The following is a 20,533-nucleotide window of genomic DNA, read 5'->3' as shown; positions in this document are numbered from 1 at the left end:
GCTCAGTTTGCAGGTTCTTCACTGCTTCTTCACTGTTCCAGACGTTCACATTTGGTTGATTCATACAAAAATATTGATTACATCTTTGAGCATACTGAGTGTGAGAGGAGAATGGATGCATGAGCACTTAACAGTAGAGCAGCATCCTCTCAATTCATTAGACCTAAATTACAGCCAGTGCATTTGTGTGTTTTTCCCCCCATTTGCCTCTTGTGATAGTGAGTAATCTTATTGTGCTGCCTCATCTGTCCTTGGAGAAGAGAGCGGACCCTTGAGCCCTGGAGATGGTAATCAGACGAGATGACTGCCCAAAGAGGAAACACTGACCATTGTTACATTCAGTGTGTAAAAAGGCCTCAGTTGGGCTACAACATGACGCAGTTATGTTGATGTAACTGGACCAAAATTTAGAGCCATGTATAGAAGTGAAGTTGTGGATGTTGATGGTAACGCGGCCAAATATAGACGTTGAGACGGTTTACTTTGCATATTTTAAGCCGCTGATAGTTATTGTGACAACTTTTAAAGAGGAAATGAGTCTCCTGTGTATGAGCAGCAAAACAACATGTTTGTGAAGATGAAACATCTTATCTGCAGCGCTGCTCACTGGAGCGTGATTTCTGGTCCGAGACATGTCACTGACTTCTCATGAAGTGTATAATTAGATTTCTGACTAAGATGTGATTGGCAGAATGACCGTTGGAAATTAATCATAAATACGCTCTATGGAAATTCTCACATGTCAGACTGAGTATTGTTCCCAAATAGGTACCTCAGACCACATCATACTGCCTTTTCATTAGTTCTCTTTAATACTGAAGTGCTCGGTTTGAAATTAATAAACTTACTGACGCATAAGAAGCACAAGTTAAGCTGCACTGAATCTAGTTCATCAATAGCTGTAGTCAGGTATGCTGTTTTCTTTCTATACTCTTTGTGAGTCGGAGAACCGGTCCATGTTCTCCACGTGTTTTGATCTGTGATTTCAGGCTTTGCAAATTCTACTTCTGCTTTTATTGCAGTTGTTTGTTTCAGTCTTGTAAACCGTTTCTTAGATTTTTAATGCCTGACCTCGCTGCTCGGAGGCCCCTCAGTGCATATCATTTTGTTAAATTAAAAAGTTAGAAATATTCTTGTTACAAAAAAGTGTAGTTTGTCGTTTGCTGTATTATTATTTTTCTGAGCATACGCACTTTCTTTAAATCTGATATTTTTTATTTGAAGCTAAAAATGAACAAATGATATTGCATTTTGCTGAGACAGATGAAATTACAACAGGGACAATCAATAACTTGGAGAATGTTGATGCTGTAGCCGCTCTGCAATTATGTTTTGTTTACAGGGACTATGGCTTTTACTGCAACACAATATTGTTTCAAACAGCAAGAACAATTGAGGCATCAAATATGTTTACAGACTATATCACATAAATTAGATTCTGAAAATCAGATATTATATTTTTCAATATATGCCAGATGGTCTTGCTTTGCAGTTGGTTGAAGTTATTGATTTTATTTGTTTATCTTTTGACTTTTGAAACATAGAGGTTTTCTTTCATTTAAAAATGGGTTTTATCAAGTTTTAGAGCTCAGCTGTTTGAAAGTAGATGCTTTTTGGTGCATTGAGGCATATAAAACTGTGTTTATTTGTGGCCAGGGTTCATGCAAAGCAAACTAAATGGCACCACGATAAATGTTTTTATGTCCTGAAGCTTAACCTTTGAAGAAATGAATTAGTCACTTTTCTTATTCATTTCCAAAGAGGGAAAAGACATAGTTCAGTTGTAAAATCACATTCCTATCATGCCAGTTCTTTTAGGGTTGACAATATTTCATTACTTCAAATGTTACAGTTTTACTTGAGTAAGATCTTAATCAGACTTTACAATTAACATACAGTAGGTCTTTCTCTAGAGTTTTCTGAAGAGTGTAAGTGAATTTCAGGGTTTGACTGACACACACACAGTTTACCAACTAGCTTTGCATCTTTCCATTCAAACTTGTTGTAGCTCAGTTATGAGTAATGTAATGTGTTCAGTTGCTGGCTGGATATATAGTTCTAGCTGCCAATTAAGGCTGCAACTAATAATTATTTTCATCTGTTATTTTAATCAATTAATCTGACAGTTATTTCCTTGATTGACCCTTTGTTCTGTATTAAATCCAACATGACACATTCACGTGTCTTGTTTTGTCCAAGATATTTAATTTACCATTCGGGCTGTAACATACTATTATTTTCACTGTTGATTAATCTGGTGATTATTTTCTTAATTAACCAATTTGTTGTTTGGTTTATAAAATGCTAATCAGTGTTTCCCAATTCCAAGATGATGTCAAGAAGCTGGAAGCAGAAAATTTTACTCTTTTTTTAGAATAATTAATTAAAATAGTTTGTGATTAATTACGTTGACGAGGAATCAATCAAATGAATAATCGTTTAGCTCTATTTATATTGATATAAAATAGAAGAGCACAAAATGCACACTTTTAAGAAGCTGTTACAAGCAAATGTTTGGTATTTTTATCACATTGCCTCAGTGGGCTTCACAGTCTGTACAGTGAAGAACATCCTCTGATCTTAGAGTGACAGTAGTGTATCAACGTGTTTGTCTTTAGTGTAAGATTGTCCATAGTCCATTCACGATACAGAGAACTAACACTAGAAAGACAGGTTGAAAGAGATGTGACACTGTGCATCTCAAACACAATAGTTTTTAACTCAAAACCTGCTGTTGATCATAATCACGGGGACGCTGCACAAACATCTTTAATTAAAGAGTATTGTCTTTTGATTCAGTTGTGTTTGTATGTGAGAGAGACACAGAGAATGCAGAAATACTGTCTCTGTACATTGAACTATGTTTGTAATCTAGACTTGTTGACGGAGCTGTGTGTCTCTCTCTCTGACAGGTATGGAGGAGCGGACCAACCAAGCGTCTTGGGCCCCAGGTGGCGAATCCAGTCCCTCCTATGAGTCCTCGCGGGTAAGTTGACCTACACCTTAACGCCTCTGAATGGCCTTTCTGCTCCACAGCACATCATTTAACACTCGTTACATCAAATCAGTACATTCACAATGTTTTAGTCTCACCTTATCCCACTCATATCGTATGGCCTGTAGTAGAAATATTTCTCTGTGACAGAAATGGTTGGTTAATGTTCTCACTGGTGGTAGAATTGATTTCTTTTTAGCTAAAAAATATATTATGCATTTGGCAGAGAAAATCAGTAACCTTAAGCTGATGTTATTGTGTGATTGAACCTCTTTTTTAGTATATAGGTCTGTTAAAGCTGAAATTATATTAATGCTGCGTCCTATGAAAGTGTGATGAACACTTCTTCATCCCCAAAAGTTAATCCCAGTTGTATGTTGGTATTTTGAATTGTAAGGTTATTTTCTATCAACCAGTTATTTTAGAAATTAACAGATTGATCTAATGAATAATGAAATTTGTTAAAAAGTGCACCACAATTCCTCAGGGTGGAAGACAATGTCTTTAATAGAGACGTATGATATGGATTCTTTTCAGATGATACTGCTAACTGATGATTATCATGGCCAAAACCGATAAGATAACCAATAATTTAACATTTTTGTATTTTAAAAAGAAGTTCATAACCTGTAGTTTATGCATAACTGAGGGTGAGAAAGGCTAAATTGGAGATGATGGATAGAGAGCAAAGATGGCTGATTATATCCCATAGCTCTAATACAATTTGTTGTGTTAAAACTCAAAGATTTTTTCCCTCCTCTCTGAACTCTTGCAGAACATGTAGCATGCATCGAGTCACATTTTGTCACATCAAAGTGCGCTCTGCTTCTTCTTCAATGTGTTTATTGGTGGATCTAATGTTGTCTACGTGATTGGCTATACGTAATTTCATTATCAGGCTGAAAATGTATCAGTCCGATATATATTGTGCATCCCTAGTTTTCAGATGTCTTGTTTGGTACCGCCAACTGTCCAGAACCTAAAGATATTTAATTTACTGTGATGTTGATAAAGGTTCTCAGTCATCCAGGTCATGGTAAATCTAAGTGCTGTAACCCTAACCCTTCTACGACACAGCACTTAAATTGTACTTTAAGACAGGTATTAACAAGCTGTTTAGCCTTAGCGATGAGTGCCTCTATCTGCCAGTAATATTCTGTAGTCGCTTGCGGGACTAAACTGTCTTCAACTGCACTAAAAGACATGATGGCAGGAAGCTCTTTGTAGAAATTGTAACCCTGTGTCTACACCTGCTCAGCATCTTTGTAGTGTATTTACAATAAATTGTACTTGTCATTGCAAATTTCACCATTTGATGCACATACACCTACTTCCCTATGGCCATATTTTAATAAAAGTATAAAAAATTGTTCTTAGGTAGTCAGTTGGCAAATTTACATTCATTGTTGCCCCTCATCCAAGTATGAGCAGTGCTGAAACAGAGGGCTACACTGATTTGTACTGTACCTCACATAAAAACGTTTGGTTTCTGTTGCACATCCAAACACTTCTTTGTCCATGACTGAACCTGGTTTTTAAGCAAAAATTGACTTTTGATGCAATATCGGCCCAAACTTTGTCTTATTCTCCATTACACAAGGACATCTGTGCAGCTGAACAATAAGGACAATACTGTATATTATGTTATGACACCGTAAATCTATACAAAAGAAGACCATCTGAATTTTATTTAAAAAACAAAAGTGTCTTGGTCTCAAATGCACAATGTCTTTTTTGTTGTTGATAAAATAAAAAGTAACATTTAATTGCGATCAATTATAAAATCACACGTTGAATATAATCAGTCTAACTTTATGATGTATTGTAGCTTAGTGCTTTTTTAATGGGAGAAATATTAAACTGCATCTCTATTGTTGTGCTTAAGTGAGAACATCTCGCTGTTAGTGTGAGCAAGTGTGAACAGCTCTCCCTCTGTTTGTTTGTCCCTCACACATTGGTTGTTCTAGATGCCCTGTATGAATTTCATTTAATGTCAATCTCCTGTCACTTTCCATTAGAATTCAGTTAAATGTCAGAGCCACTCGGGCTGCGTTACCTTGTTTATTTCTCTGTGCCCTTCCCGAATGAACATCTACAGGCTATGGTAACATAGGCAGCTTGATTTGAATTATAAGACAGAGACGCTTGAGATATCTTTGCTCCAGGTGCATATAAATGAGTGTTTCTGACATTGCAAGGCACAGCATCAGCCAGCAGACAGCTGTTTGTACCTCCATAAGGCGTGCACACAAACAATCACATGCCACTCCACACAGCTGCACACACACCTTATACTGTAGTGATACAGACTTGATTTATATAACCTATACAATATTATATCCTATATACTCTGCTTTAAGAAGTGAGTGGCATGTCTAATGAATCTCAGTAGTCTACAACAACCTGTTTTCAGTGAAAAATGCATTTTATGAGAGCTGTATAATTTATGCTACAGTTATGACATGATGCTTTACTGACATAGGTAACCATGTGAATGATGATAAAAATTGGATTCAGAGAAAAGTGGCATATTCCCATTGTGGATGTTAATCATTTATTGATGACCATTCAATTACCATTAAGAATTTGTTTGATTAAAATTATGTTAATCGATAATGCGCAAAATTGGTGTGACATTAATTTGTAGAGTCAGGCGATTAGAAAAAGAGCTGAGTTGTGAGTGCTGGAGACAGGATTTCAGAAAAGAAAGGAATTTTTTGAAATTGACATTAGCTGATTTAAAAAAAAAAAACATATTCTGTGTAGTCCCATGAATCGTTGATGACATACTATTGGTGGATAAAAAAACAAGAACATATATACAGTGCAAACATTAACATGCCCTGCAGCAGATGCTACCTTTGTTGATATTCAATATTTATTACCTCTGCCAAGGAGGTTGTGTTTTCACCTGTGTCTGTTTGATAATTGATTGGTTGGTTGGTCAGCGGGATTACACAAAAACTATTGAATGGATTTTTTTCTCAGTTTAATTGAAGGTTGGGTCTTGGCCCCGAATAAACCCCATTCACTTTTGGTTTGGATCAAGGTAAAGGGAAAGCAGTTTTTTTTTCTTCACTTCACATTGCCCGATAAGCCTTTTTTTTCACAATTTTTGTGCATTTCTCAGGGAATAATGCATGGGTCTTAATGAAAAATATTCAGCCATGTTCGGGTGACTGGTATATTTGAGTGAGTACAATTAAATATGGATCCAAATAAAAATCTGGTTATAGTGGATTTAAAAATGTTTTACTTGATATTGGATAAGGCTTGATTGAATTAAAGGTCTTAACCCCTATAGAGCTGATTCATTGTTCTGTTCAAGTCTAATATAAATCTTGTTGGTGCCTTGTTTAATTGATGAAGAATACAGTAAAACTTGACCATTTCTGTTGAAGCGGTTAATGTCTCAGGATATAAATAAAAGCTGTGAAGTATAAGGAAGGCACTTTCAGCAAACTAGCAACAATGATAGATCATGATGCGTAATGTAAATGTGAAGACTGGCTAAATACTAACTTTTTCACATATAGAAGGTTTGATTTGTTTTTCCCAGGTAGTATCACCTGTCCTGCCACCATATAAGTGCTATAAATATTGTTAAATTAGCATTAATATGGTTTGTGTTGGTGGTAATGCCATTCTGAACCATATTTTGCCACCTTTCATTAAAAAACACAGATTTCCAATAATGTCACATAAACACCAATAAAAATATTAGTTGGAAAGATTAAAGTTAGATGATTAAAGTAATCAAAGTTAATAGGATATGTAAATGTACAATACTGTAAACTGGAAATTTCAACAAAACTCCTTATGCTTCTCTAAACTCATCAGGAATGTTTCTTAAAGCTAAGGGCCATCAAAGCTATAGCCTGGACGTTGAGGAGCCCTCAGAGGTCTTTTACTGTACTTGGTTTACTTCAGAACAATCCATACATCCATTTTCTGTGAACCACTTCTCCTGTTGAGGGTCATAGGGGAGACTGGAGCTTCTTACTGCACACAGTGTCCAAGAGGCTCATATTTACACTCTTTGGCAAGTTGCCATTTCACCCAGATAGACTTTAAAGAACTTATTAAAATGAAATATTTTTTTAAATATTTGCAAAAACAATTCACTGAGATTTTTAAGACATCTGTTTTGCTGTCGAGACCTTCCTGTCATGTTCTGCTTTTCCCTGCTTTTGTAAAGCTGTGGTAACAGCAAGATTGCATAACAGACTTGGGTATTATTTTTTCATGAGCTTATGATATTGTCTATATTCTAAGATGGCTACTTTCATCTATTACTTCTATTACTTGTTCATTAATAATCATATAAATGTACACAAATGATGCTCTATTCACGATGTCTGTCTAAGACTCTCAAAGAAGTACTCAGTGCTTCATCTTTCCGTCTGTTACAAAGGGAATTCAGTCTTGTCCCTGAGCTTGTTTGAGCCGGTGAGCTACGAGTGTGTGATCAGTCAACTGTGAACAGTCCCGAGTCCTGCCGTGCTGACCTTGGCTCCCAGCCAGCCGCTGTATCCTGGGCAGCTGTGGCTGTAGGCTGGCGGTCTGACAGTCAGGGCTGTGCCCACCGCCACCGCACGACAACCCCCACTTCCCCAGTGTCCTGCCCCGACTTGATACTCGACCCCACACGCATCCATCATGAGCATATCATCACTTCCCAAGCTGCCAAAAGCAGCCCCACATTCACCTGGGATACAGCAGTGTGTGGAAGAGACGACTTTTTAAACGCTGCAACGAGTGATTGGGGGAAAAGGCGTGAGCTCCGGCCTGCATGCTGCCACGATGATCTGACAGTTATTTAGCCAGTAGTGCCAACGCAGCCCTGTGGCAGCGATGACAGCGTGTGTTAGTGTCTCGGATAGATGTAGGCCACCAGTGTTTGGGAATGATGAGGATCTGTGATTGATGATCTAGCAGTCCCAGAGGAGCAAACACAGTGTGGTTGCACTGACAAACACACACATGTAATGAGCCTGGGTTGACAGTGGCAGTCATAACAATCAAAGTGTTCATTACCATCAAGAGCTTTCTAATATTTAGTCAAAGGAGTGGTTTCACATTTTGGGAAATGCGCTCAATGGCTTATTGATAAAGAGATAGATAATGAGATATTGAGATAGAGATGAGATAGATATTTCTCTTCTAAATATGTGGTTATAGTGAAGGCTTAAAGTGAAAAAAGAGAGAAACTGCAAGCTCTCGATCCACCAATTTACACGTTTACATCTTGTTTTTCAGAACAAAAACCTTGCTTATCCCAGCCATAGATTTATATGGAAAAACTAGTTAGTAGACACAAAGATGGCGCCCTTCCTTCCAATGAGAATTGGTCGACTAGCACATACGTCAAAAACATTCTCTATCTTCGAAGTTTACTTTCTGGTCAGGTGGCCCACTGAGCGTGCACAGCAGAGTTCCCCCCGCTGCCTTACATTTTACATAATGATGACGTCACTGTTAAAAAGATTGCTTTTCTCAGCTAGAGGAATAGAAAACCTCTATAGATCAAAAATCATAATAGAAAGAGTCATAATGTACATTGTTTGCAGTTCGAGGGGTCCTGACAACAACCTCCTATGATATTCGTGCTCGCAGGGGAATCTTTTGCTGCAATACTGCGAGTGGCCACTGGGCAAAACTGGAAGCCAGGCTGAGCAGCGCCGTCCAACACAGGTTCTATAAGAATCTGTGATCCTAGCCAATCCTGCTCATAATGCTTTCTAAAATGGCAAATTGTTGTGAGGGTACTGGTGCAGGTAGTGTTTTCTTTACTTACTGTGGACAGAACCAGGCTATCTGTTTCCACTGTTTCCAGTCTTTATGCTAAGCTAAGCCAAACTGCTGCTGTCTGTATATTTAACAAACCAATTTTTGAGTGTTCACTCATCAGAAAGTGAATAAGTGTATTTCTTAAAATGTTGAAGTATTCCATTAAGTCTGTAGTTTAATTTTCCTTGTTTTGCTGCGGAATACAGGAAATGTTGTGGTACATGAGCTCTGTATGTGTAAGTCCGTGTGTGTTAGTTTGCTAGAGCCTCTCATGGGGCTGTTGTTGTTATTGAGTCTGTTCATGGTGTGATTAACAGTGTGTGCGGCCTGGCAGAAGCACAATGGGGAATCTCTGAGGATTCCCTCGACACAGCACAACACTCCACTGCCTTTGAAATTACTCCATCACCATCCACTCACAAAAAAAAAGATGGATAATGAGATTTACTTTTTTTTTTTTACTGTATGTTGAATGCAAAGGGTATGAGTTGGTGAAAATAGCTCCATAGAAATGCAAGCCCAATGCTGCTCGGTCCCTCTGGTGGGAGTTAATGTAGTTTGGGGAGATGTATTTGACTGGAGCACAGGAGGATTTTCACAGGGCTTGGGATTAGCACTGTAACGGAGTGTCTTTTATTACATGGGACCCCGAGTTTTCAAAAACCATACTGTGACCGATATTTAGACCTAAGCCCCCCAAGCTGATAACTGTCATGAAAAGGCACTGTTAAGCTGCAGGAGAAAAAGGCAATTTTTTTAAGCTGCAGGTACCTGGGAATGATGTAGGATTGAATCTCTCTGTTTTCTTTCCCCTCTATGTAACAACACCTTATGAACTGTGGTTTGGTATATAAACCTGTTATCATATAGATAAGATGGTAGAAGAAATAAAAAAACTGTAATAAACACAAACAAATGTATTGGGGTTAGATGTTATCTGTGCCACGGATGTAATTAAAATAAAGCAAATGTTTCCACATGTTGAGTTCTGTGTGACCAGCACAATCTTACAAATGTTTACTTACCTTTTTTCAGGTTTCAATAAAAAGACGGCCATAAGTTTTGCATCAGTTGACACCCTATAGGAGAGCATTTAATCACTTAGGATAGGTCCAAAGAAGGTGGTATGAATAACTTTTGTAATATGTTGCCCATAAAACAATTTTTAACTGAATCAAAATGTTTTAGACACACTTCAGTTCATTTGAGGGGATGATGTAAAGAGGAAATACTCACAATAATTATAATAATAATAGTACACTTTATTTTTGTGGCCTCTTCCATGCAAAGTACTTTACAACAGTTTTTAAATATTAGAATTAACTTTAAAAGAAAAGGGAAGATAAAATATTAAACAGTGAAATAAAATGATTAAAACATCACAACAGCTTTTTAGCCTTTTCTCATACGTTGATTAAAGCTAAAAATAAGGCTAAAAAGCATCCTCCCATTTAGATAAAACCAATACGAATGCTGTAAGGCTGGTAGTTTTCACACCCACGAAGCATGAATGATCATTGATAAGTAAAAAAAAACAACATATATCATACCATTGTTGTTGTGTCTTCACAAAGAAGTTCACTGAGTACTTATATCTTAATGGCAAATAATGGGGTTATAAATCCAAATGTATTATGAATGTGAATGAACCTATAATGAACCTATGACTATAATATACAAGAAAGGTGACAGTTTATTAGCATAACGACCAGTTGTGCTCTCCTCTTACTAATTAGTGGTATGCAATACTACTCAATTAGTGAAGTTGCCCGATAATGTGCTTAATATTCTGTTCTCTCCCCCCAGGGTTTCACAGACAGCCCTCATTACGGCGATCATTTGAGTGACAGTCGATTAGTGTCCCATGAAGGATTGTCCCCAACACCTTTTATGAACTCGAACATAGTGGGTAAGTAAGTGATTCTCTTCAACTCACCCCTCACATGCCCTTTGGTAGTGGGACGACATCCTGTTAAAAAAATTGCCTGATTGAGGTTAAGGCACATCATGCATCTCGAGGTAGCACTACTGAAAGGGCTTGGCAGGCTATAAGGCTATTTTTTTCTCCATCTCCTGCTGTCTTTATTTCCTCCCTTAATCCCTCTTCCCTTTCTCTATCTCCCTCTTCCTCCTCCTGTGATGACCCTCCCCCAGGCTAGAAGTCACGCCATCAGTATAGCTTTCCGTCATAAGAAGCTGTCTCCTAGACATTAAAACCGCCCCCAGCAACTATCATTGGCAGCAGGGTAGTGATTTCTGGGTTGTGGGGTTAAACAGACTGTTGTACCAAGGACCTTCTCACACAAGGAGAAAAAATTACAGAATGGTGTTGAAATATTTCTATTTTTGCAGTCGTGATTCAGTTTTATTAGATGTTTCTCAGATCAGTGGTTCTTGACCTTTCTGGTCTGATGGACAGCTCAGATTAGCTCAACTAGCCCTTTATCAACACCACCCATCTTGTTCCAAGTATGTTCTTTTAAAGGATTTCAAACTCAGTGTTATTTAATGCCATTAATAAAAAAAGTGACTATTATTACTATTACATTACAAGACGTGGGAACTGGACATAGGCTTGGTCTCATCTGTCAGTACTGAAGGTTTGGTCAAATTCACCTTTTCTGTGACCTGGAGTTGCAGAAGTTGGACATTTCGGCCATTTAACAATTTAAAAAAAACAAACTATTTTGGCGTCTCTGCCCACTTGGTAACTCACTCACTCACTCTCAATCACAATACATGGCGTTCAGGTGTAACAACTGACTCAGGTTGGTGGAGGCATGTCCTGTGCTGGTAGTTTATTGGGTTTTGTTACAATAAATATCAGGGATTCAAATTTTAAGCAATTCCTTTAATTGATAGTCAGCTGTCTTAACAATTCATCATCGGTTAATCATTACTATGTGAAATATGTTTGATGTTTTTCCATTATAAAACTGCTTTAACCCCTGAATGATCCATATTTGATGCAAAACGAGAGTAGGCTATATTAGGAGTTAAAGAACAGATAAAGTGAACGCCAAGTTACTTGGATGATAAAGTAATTAACACTAAATAATGACTTCTTTTTAATTGTGGATACTGAGGCTACTAAATGGCTAAACTGTTACAATATCAGTTTGTAGGGATTGTCTTTTTTAGATTTCTTAAAATGACAAATTACTTTACTATTTTAATTAAAAACATTTTCTGACACCAATATTTGCATTTTATGTTGATATATTTACAAAGCAAGTAGGCTAATTATGATTTGTGACAAGATACTGTTTGTTAATTTGTTCCTGTCTCTGATTGTCAGTTAACACTTTTTTAAATGTTTAAATTCTTAACAGCGATTATTCTGATTAATGATTAATCATTAACATCCCTAATAAATATACTAAAGATCAGCCTCCAGCTGATTTGTAGTGCCTATTTTGGTGTTTATTTAATTTTTAATTTAAAATCGTAGGTTGTATTTTGACAATGAGCACCAACATATTAGTACTATTCCTGACTTGCAATATGTTCTCCTGTTATAACAATTAAAAGCTGTGTGTTATCCGGCTCTTTGGCCCGGCATCATTGTGATGTGTAACCACTTGACAGTTTTATGGCTAACTACATCTCAGCTCATTATGTAATGGCCCTGGAGACTGGTCTCCAAGCAAAGCGATTAGTTCGCAAATGGGTCCTGCTGAATTGAAACAAAATGTTATCTTTCTTGTAATTGATCACATGACTGTTTCCCCCCGCACACACACTCACACTAACTCTCCCCTTTTCAACTGTGTCTGTATTGTGCTCACAAGCCGCAGAATATGGATGTGATCTGTTGCAGTGATATGTCACATCCAGACAGCGTGATTGTAAACTTGGAATTGCCTGTGCTTATCTCAGCCACAAGATGAGTATGGTCTTATGAAATTGTTTTTCCACAGTAATATCTGGGATTTACATAGCGTTATGGAGTTTTCAGCCCCCTCATTAAATCATGTCTGACGGGTTATTCCTCATCAGTCAACAAGGTAGAACAACCACACAATAGTGAAATATACAGTTATTCACGTAGGTGGGACTTTGTCCATCAGGTGTGTGAAATTCTTTGTTCACCTGAGGCTGTAGTTGCTGTTTTGGATGGTAAAATACTTAAGTATAAAGGTAGATCACTTTGTACCTTGCAATTTGTAATTCTTTGGTTTACCACGCAATCACTGAAACAGAGGAAAAAACAGTGCTGTTTCTGGCCTGAATCCATGCTCATAATAGATGCTCTTCTGGCTTGGTGTTTGTCAAGTGTCAGAGATTAAAGTCGCCTCTCGTGTTTTGTAGGCTTGGGCCATATCCAACATTTTTTTCACATGGCAAAGACGACATGTAGCCTCATTCAATCCCTTAGCTCACCATTTTGCCCCGCTTTAAACACGAAATATTGCCAAACTGGAGAGCTGGTGTTCTTCTGAGAAACAAAGTCCTCCATGTTAGTATGTTAAAGTGCTGCGTGCATCCCGCTACATCACACCAATTTAGCTGTAGTAACGTCCGTCAGCCCAGTCTCCTTCCCACCTCGTTAAATATCAGTGTGCGTTGCCTCCGCTGCCATGACAGCTCAGCATGGATTTTCTTTTCAAAATAAAACCCAGAAGATGTTGTAACAGCTGTTCAATATTCAATATTGTGAAAATTATCCTAAATGACTGCAAATATCACGATATTGGATAATATCTTATATCGGCACTAGCGTTCTGTTAAACGTTGATATTTGAAAACATTGCAAAGGCTACAACACAAGGTTGGATGTAACTTCTACCCCTGTGTGAGAGAAAATAACTAGTCAGTAGTCTGTTGTTGCAGAAGATGCAGGTTGCAGCCTACTAATTTTACTGTTATTCTTTTTAATTGTATATATTGAAAACCTATTTAGAATATGATTGATGAAGATGTGAAACTGGCATTGCAAATATATTTGCTTTGCTTTGCACAGGCCTTGCCAGTTCATGGTCTTTCGCTCATATAAAAGGAAAACAAAGAAGAGAAAATACTCTGAATAGGTGACATCACTGGTGTACTAGTCTGAAAACGTGGACATCCTCCACCTTTAAATCAAATAGATGCAGATCAGGTCTTCCAAGAGAAAGTCATGTAAGACAAACTTGGGTAAAAAAAAACACAGAAATACGGACAACGATCAGCTACAAAACCTAATGATGACCCAACAGTGGTCGACAGTCCTCTTGGTGCGCCTGAGCCCTTAGGACCTCTTCATGTTTCCTGCCTCTTATTCAATGTATTGTTCCTGGTGGGAAATGCCCAATTCCTAAACCCGATGATGTACTTTCCATGTTTACAGGGATATGTTTAGTCTAGTTTATCAGCAAAGTGGATCTAAACCATTCTTTGTTTCAGAAAGTGCAACACTGATTGGAAATTTCCTTTAGAAGTAGTTCAGAAGTCTTTTCTTTTGCTGCGGCGAGAAATATCAGTCCTCATTTCAGTCGAGTCATTTCTCTAATGTTTATCAAATAACCCACTGACGAAGCAGTCATACTGCTGCTTTGCCAAATAGCTTCAAAATGTAATTTATTATTACAGTTTGAACACAATGGAGAACATTAGTCTGGAGGAAGACAAATCACTTAAGAACACTGAATGCACTGTTCTCCCCACTGTGAAAGTCTGATCCTCTGAAGAATAAGCTGCTGCTGCCTCTAACATGTGTCCACCAAATGTCAAACTAACAATAATAATGTTGATCAAAGGAGCCAGACACAAACAGTAACTAAATATTTATTATATAGTGATCTGATCTTGTTTATTATGATTTGCATTCGCTTGAAATGTGGTCTGATTTAGAAACACTGTGGACCTCTGTACTGCTAAAACCACCGCTCAGCAGCTGGAATAACACATGATGATACCTGATTAATGACAATATCGGTACTGTTGTGTGTAGTCTTGAACTAATTCACAATAATCAGTTTTTATACTGTAGAATATTAAGTTTGTCCAGTCAGTGGAGTGAGTATTAGATATGCATTGATTTCTACTGTCAGTGTGCACTGAATGACTCATAGTGAGGAGGAATCCTTTCTACATAGTGGGACAATGAAACACATTAATCATGTCAGCGTGTATGTAGCTACAGTAAACACTACGATATAAACACTTTCTTCTTGAGAAACATGTTTTTTAGTAAAAGCGAGCTTTTCAGTTGATTTGAAGGAGTGAGTGTGAGGTGGCAACCGAAGCTTATGTTCGATTTGAATAATTGATAAGTTACAGCACTTGTGAATTAAATATTGAAGATTTCTAGCAGTCAGCTTTGTTTTACATGTTTACTAGTCCGGTCATACTGTTGCTCATAAAGCAGAAATAGAAACGACTGTTTCCTCCCAACTCGTGGCCGAACTCCAGTCTCCCAGGAGAAGAATGTAGGTCTTTGAAGCTGAAGAATGGGGCTTTGGGTGAATGTCTGAATGCTTAATGATGACACTGGCTTCCCAAGGGGGCCGACTCCCATGTTAGGGCAGACTGTGCATCAGCTGGTCTGGACCTCACGTGCATCTTAGCCCCGCCCTCTGGTGCTACAATCCTCTTACTAACTGGCACATCATCCGCTGCATGCTGCCCCACAGGTGGCAGCCACATTGTTTATGCTCATAGTGCACGATCGACAAACTTTTTCAGTCTTGGCCATGTGAGTCCCTATGACTCAACCACTCGTCACATGCGATGAAAGAGGCTACGCTCAGACAGTAAACTGACATATTATTCAAACATTTGCAGTAACACGATAAGTGATTGCTGTGGACTCACAGACACACAAAAACGTCCTACCTTTAGTTTAGATTGTCACACATATGATGATTTGCAATGGCTGGAAAACGTGACTCTGATCAAAGTTGTTTAATATCTGCATGCCCGTCCAAAGTCACATAGACTGAATACAGTCATTTTTGTATTGTATTTTTGATTAGAGCCTAAGCGGTATATCTGTTGACTGATATTTGCCTCTGAAAGATATATCTGTATCAACCTGGATCAGCGTATATGTGTATTTATTTTACAGTATATACACAATATATACCAAACATACACCTTTTAAAATCAGCCCTCAAATATGGCCATCAAACATTTGTGACATATACTGTATGTAATAGAGGCATGATAATTTACAGTTAAACAAAAAACTTTGTTGTCCAACATTGCATCAGTGCACTGAAACAATAAACTTTCCTGGGAATGTAATATATATAAATTACCTCAAGCATCTTTTTCTCCATTAAGTTCTGTTAAAAAACAACAACATATACACCGATACTGATCAATCCTGATATATCTGCGATAGGATAATATTGGTCAATGAAATGTGGCAACCAATATACTGGATATTTTTGCTGCATTGAAGTCAATGGGAGACGCATAGATGAGCACACTAAAACCCAACATATCTACGCCACATGAGTTTTGATGAAGAAATGCCTCCAGAAAATGAAAGGCCACACTTCAGAGAGTAGGTTAACTACTGATTTTTTTTCATCAACACATTGATCGTCCCTCGATTTCGTTTATGAAAGGCTCCTGTTCGCAGTGTAATTGCAGTCTCATCAGCTGTATTTGGTCAGACCTGATCCATTTGGTCACGCTAGTATCAGCCCTGTCAATAATTTGGGTGTAAAAAATCAGTCGTTAGCCTTCTCTCTGAAGTGTGTTCTTTCATGTCCGGGAGGCATTTCTTCATCAGAAGTCATATGATGTATATATGTTGGGTTTTAGTGTGTTTCTTCATGCATCTTCCATTGACTGTCACCACAGTCTGGCACCAAAGCAAGATTCATGATGTAATGACACTTCCGTCTTTTTTAGGTTCCTTGAATATCAGCATATTGTGATATTAATTTAAGACAATATCACACACCCATGTTCCAGCCTGTTGTGATGACAGAGCATCATTTCACTAATGTATCTTTATGTAAAAGTTGTACATCACTGATTAGCTGGCAATTAAAAATCTAATTTTATTGTCTCTAATGACGTGACATTCACTAATGACTTGAAGCAATGAGTGAGTTAGAATCTAAGATACAAAAGATAAATGCTTTATCCTCCATCTGCCTCAAGAAAACACATTTATTTTTAAATGTGCAGCTGCTGTTTGATGTAATTCACTGAACCTTCACTTCCCTCTCAGTATGTCATAATGCTCGATGTAAGGTCTTCTGTAGGTCTCTCAGTCAGTTGCTCTAATTGTTTAGCCACAGGGATAGCCAGCAGTTCATAGCCCTGACAAGAAATGGTTAGATCTAATTACCTGCTAAGATTTTTCCTCGTGGTGTCAGCTCGATAAGGGGAAGCCAGTGGGGGAGGCTGATTTCAAGCAATCTGGGCAATTACCACAGGCGATGAGCTGCAACTGAAAGAGCTGCACTCTGCTCCTTTATTTCACGCTATATTGTGATTGGTGTGTACGCTGCTTAATGTTTGTCTTTTTGTCATTATTTACTTAATGGACTGATATTGTTTTCTGCTAAGTGGAGAAAGCCTTTTGATTCTCAGGCCTAACCTCATGTGATGCTTTAAAGTTTCTGTGCTAATTAGCAAGACAGGGTTGATGTAGCTATTCACAGCTGTGGCCCTTTATTGGAATAAAGAAAAGTAGGGGAAATGTCTTAAAGGGACATAAAAAGACCCATGAAATCACTCCTAACCAGTATTCTTTCTTTTATTTTATATATATATTTTAAAATGACTGTTTAAGTAGAAGGCTGCTACTAAGATTTTCATTGTTGATTAATCTTTTGATTTTTTTTTCGATTAATTGATTATTTGTTTGATCTACAGTATAGTTCAAGATGACATCCTCAAATGTCTTGTTTTGTCCACAAACCCAAGATATCATTTTACTCTCACAGAGGAGTAAAGGAACCAGAATATATTCACATTTAAGAGGCTGCAAGTAGACAATTCTTACTTTGTTTTCCCTTAAAAAATACTCAAATAGATCAATTGATTATCAAAATAGTTGGTGATTAATTTAATAGTTGAAAGCTATAAATCCTTTTCATCAGAGGCTTGCTCTCTGTCTTATACTTCAAACTACAAACAGCTCAAAACATGAAAACCAGGTGGTTAGAAAGGAAGGAACCATGACTGTAGTGTGAAAAAACATAGCTGTATATACCTTTGTTCAATAAACACAAACAGCTGCCTTCTTCCTTCTGATACAAAGTTGGGTTTCAAATTGGCTCCCACTGCGTAACTGTGGTGATGACTGCTCTTCTTTCCAGCCATGTGCCTGAGGGCGTGACATCACAACTGCTGAGTTGTATTTTCATGCTCACGTTTCCCTGGTGTGCTTCATGCATATTACTCATACAGCTTTGGCCCTGCATATAAACTAATCAGCTTAATGCTGTCATCAACACACGCATACAGCCGCATGTATCCTGCCACCAGCCTGTGGACATACACATGTGACCGTAATGTGAGTCCCTGAGTGTGATTGAGCAATTGTGTTGACGTGCCGTTCAGTCTCACCCACCGTGTGAACCATAGCCAGTCTTACTCTCTTCATTACCAACTTTAAAGATGCCAGGTGTTAGTTAGCAGAACATTAAAAGTCACTATGGACTTCCTGTTATTGCATCGGCCTCTATTTCCATCAGACAGGTGGAGTTTTCTGTTGCCATGCAGTTACTTCTTAAAAGGCGATAAGAAGATGTTTAAACAGGACAGTTCTGATGTTGCCGTTATATAATACATCACCAACAAGCTTTCTGTCTTGTATTGTCTTGTATCCTAATCCTAATCATCCTAATCTAAGGCACCTCAGCACTCAATCTCATGAGGGCCTCAGTGAAAGAGTAGAGCCAGTTTGAGGGGCTGTAGGTTTTTGTATTATTTGAACAAGCGATCAGATAAACTCTGATGTTTAGATGCTTTTACATGTAAATTCCACTGATAATCATAATAATAGCTCAATCAGAAAAAAAAAGCCTCATGTAGCCACCTGAGTCGAAAGAGACTGAAGCGATCTGAATTAATACGCATTTGCCCCTGATAACTCGATGGTTTAATGTTTGCTTATTGCTTTCATGGCAGTCCTTTATCATTGTTGTACTCTGCCAGCAATATAGTTGGCAAAAGTCCACAGACTTCATATCACTAACAGTGTGGTTGTAGCCAATGTTTTGAGTTGTAATGTGATGGTTTGGCAAATAGCTTAGATCAATATTATTGGCCTGGATGGATTTCATGAATGTCATTAATGGGTATTTATACACTGTGTATTTGTCTGTCTGCTCTAGGTAGTTTAAAGCCGCTGTGCTTGTTGGTAAAAGAAAAGGGCTGGAACCTAAGATTTGCATTATATTAGCATTCAGTTAGTGTTTGATAGTCGATGATGATTGTTTAGTTGTTTCCTCTCCTGTCCTTGAAATTGAATGAATGCATTTTGTGTGTTGGTGACTTTCGCTTTAAAATAGCACAACCATGCTGCACTGGATCGTCTTTTGCACTATAACAGAATCCATCTTTCCCGTCTTTTCCCTCTTCATTTCTAATTGTTCCTCAAGGCTTTTTTGTGAAGTATCAAATCCCACATCACACTGGCATCCCCAGTGTGTTTTTACTGGGGCAGGTGTCATGTGCTAATGCTCTGTCTCATGGGAGACCCTCCTCAGACCCAGGCTGTGATTGTGGCCAGGTGCTGTTCAGGTGTGCACTCGGTTTCCTCTGTAGTGTGGGTCACAGATGCTGCCAATGCTGCCTCCTCTCCCCACTCTGTCATTCACACCCACCCACCCACACACACAAAGTATTGTGCAAGCTTTCACAGTCAGATCTGAATACAGTATTGAGTCATGCAAAAAATTGTTTTGCACATTCACTTGTTTGTGTTCCTGCAGAATGTTTATATCCGCTGTATATTAGACAAGAACAGAGAGCAAAGGGAAGACGAGAAGACGTGGTGCAGTACAGTTTAGTGGATGTAGCCGGTCATTATGCAGAGCTGCAGGGTGTGCTTATCTATTACCGCGGTCAGTGGAGCATGAAGAGCTGAAGATGAGCTGAAAGGGGAGCAAATCCCTTTTCTCCATCCCCATGCCGCCCACATTTCCCCTCACACCCCAGCCCTCCCCGCCTTCGTGCTTCTCTCAGCCCATCTCGGCCCTGCCCAGCCCTGGCCCTGCCTTCCTTGGGCCCTGGCCCCCAGCATGCGACTGGCGAGGCTGTCCAGCTGCAGAGGATCAGCTGTAGTCTCCGTGGGCCTGGAGGGCTGTCTCTCCAAAGAGGAAAGAAAAGCTGGGGCATTGCCAAGGTGTGATGACATAACAAGTCTCTAGGAAAGCAGCTGCAGGGGTTAGAGCACCATGAGTGTGTTTACAATCAGTGGAAAGGTACCTCGTGTAGTTGTTTCACACCTCTTATATGAGAGAATTCCTATGATGTGGGTTGACTGGCGGGGCCCAGAACAGGCTGCTTTGACGGTTGTTTGGATGGTTGTAACGGCCCAGGATACTTGTGCATAATTGTGTTCATGTGCAGATATTGGCACAACAAAAAGATTATTTCTTAAAAACTTTATTTTCTGCTGAAAATACAAATTTTGGAGAAGTGGTTAAAGGAAGTTCAGATAAATCCAAATTCTCTCTCTAAGACCCATTGTGCTCGTTGGCCTTTTTGAATATCCCCCATCTCTCTCTCTCTCTTTTTCCACCCTCTTCCTTCCTTTCTCCCCTCCCCCCTTTCTCTCATTTCTCTCGCCTC

General features: G+C 38.5%; 1 protein-coding gene across 8 annotated transcripts in view; it reads left to right on the top strand.

The window, feature by feature from the left end:
- tcf12 (transcription factor 12) overlaps positions 1-20,533 on the top strand; it is an 88,941-nt gene that overhangs the window by 17,768 nt on the left and 50,640 nt on the right. For all 8 annotated transcript variants that reach the window (XM_084359448.1, XM_084359447.1, XM_084359451.1 and 5 more), the window contains 2 exons: positions 2,913-2,986; positions 10,592-10,694. In XM_084359448.1, coding sequence (XP_084215574.1) covers positions 2,913-2,986; positions 10,592-10,694 — 177 coding nt within the window. The remainder of the gene's footprint in view (positions 1-2,912; positions 2,987-10,591; positions 10,695-20,533) is intronic.

The sequence above is a fragment of the Pagrus pagrus genome (assembly GCF_965226575.1).
Source record: "Pagrus pagrus genome assembly, chromosome: 1".
In the NCBI taxonomy this organism is placed as follows: Eukaryota; Metazoa; Chordata; class Actinopteri; order Spariformes; family Sparidae; genus Pagrus; species Pagrus pagrus.
The sequence above is the reverse complement of the archived record's forward strand: the minus strand, read 5'-3'. Positions and strand labels throughout refer to the sequence as shown.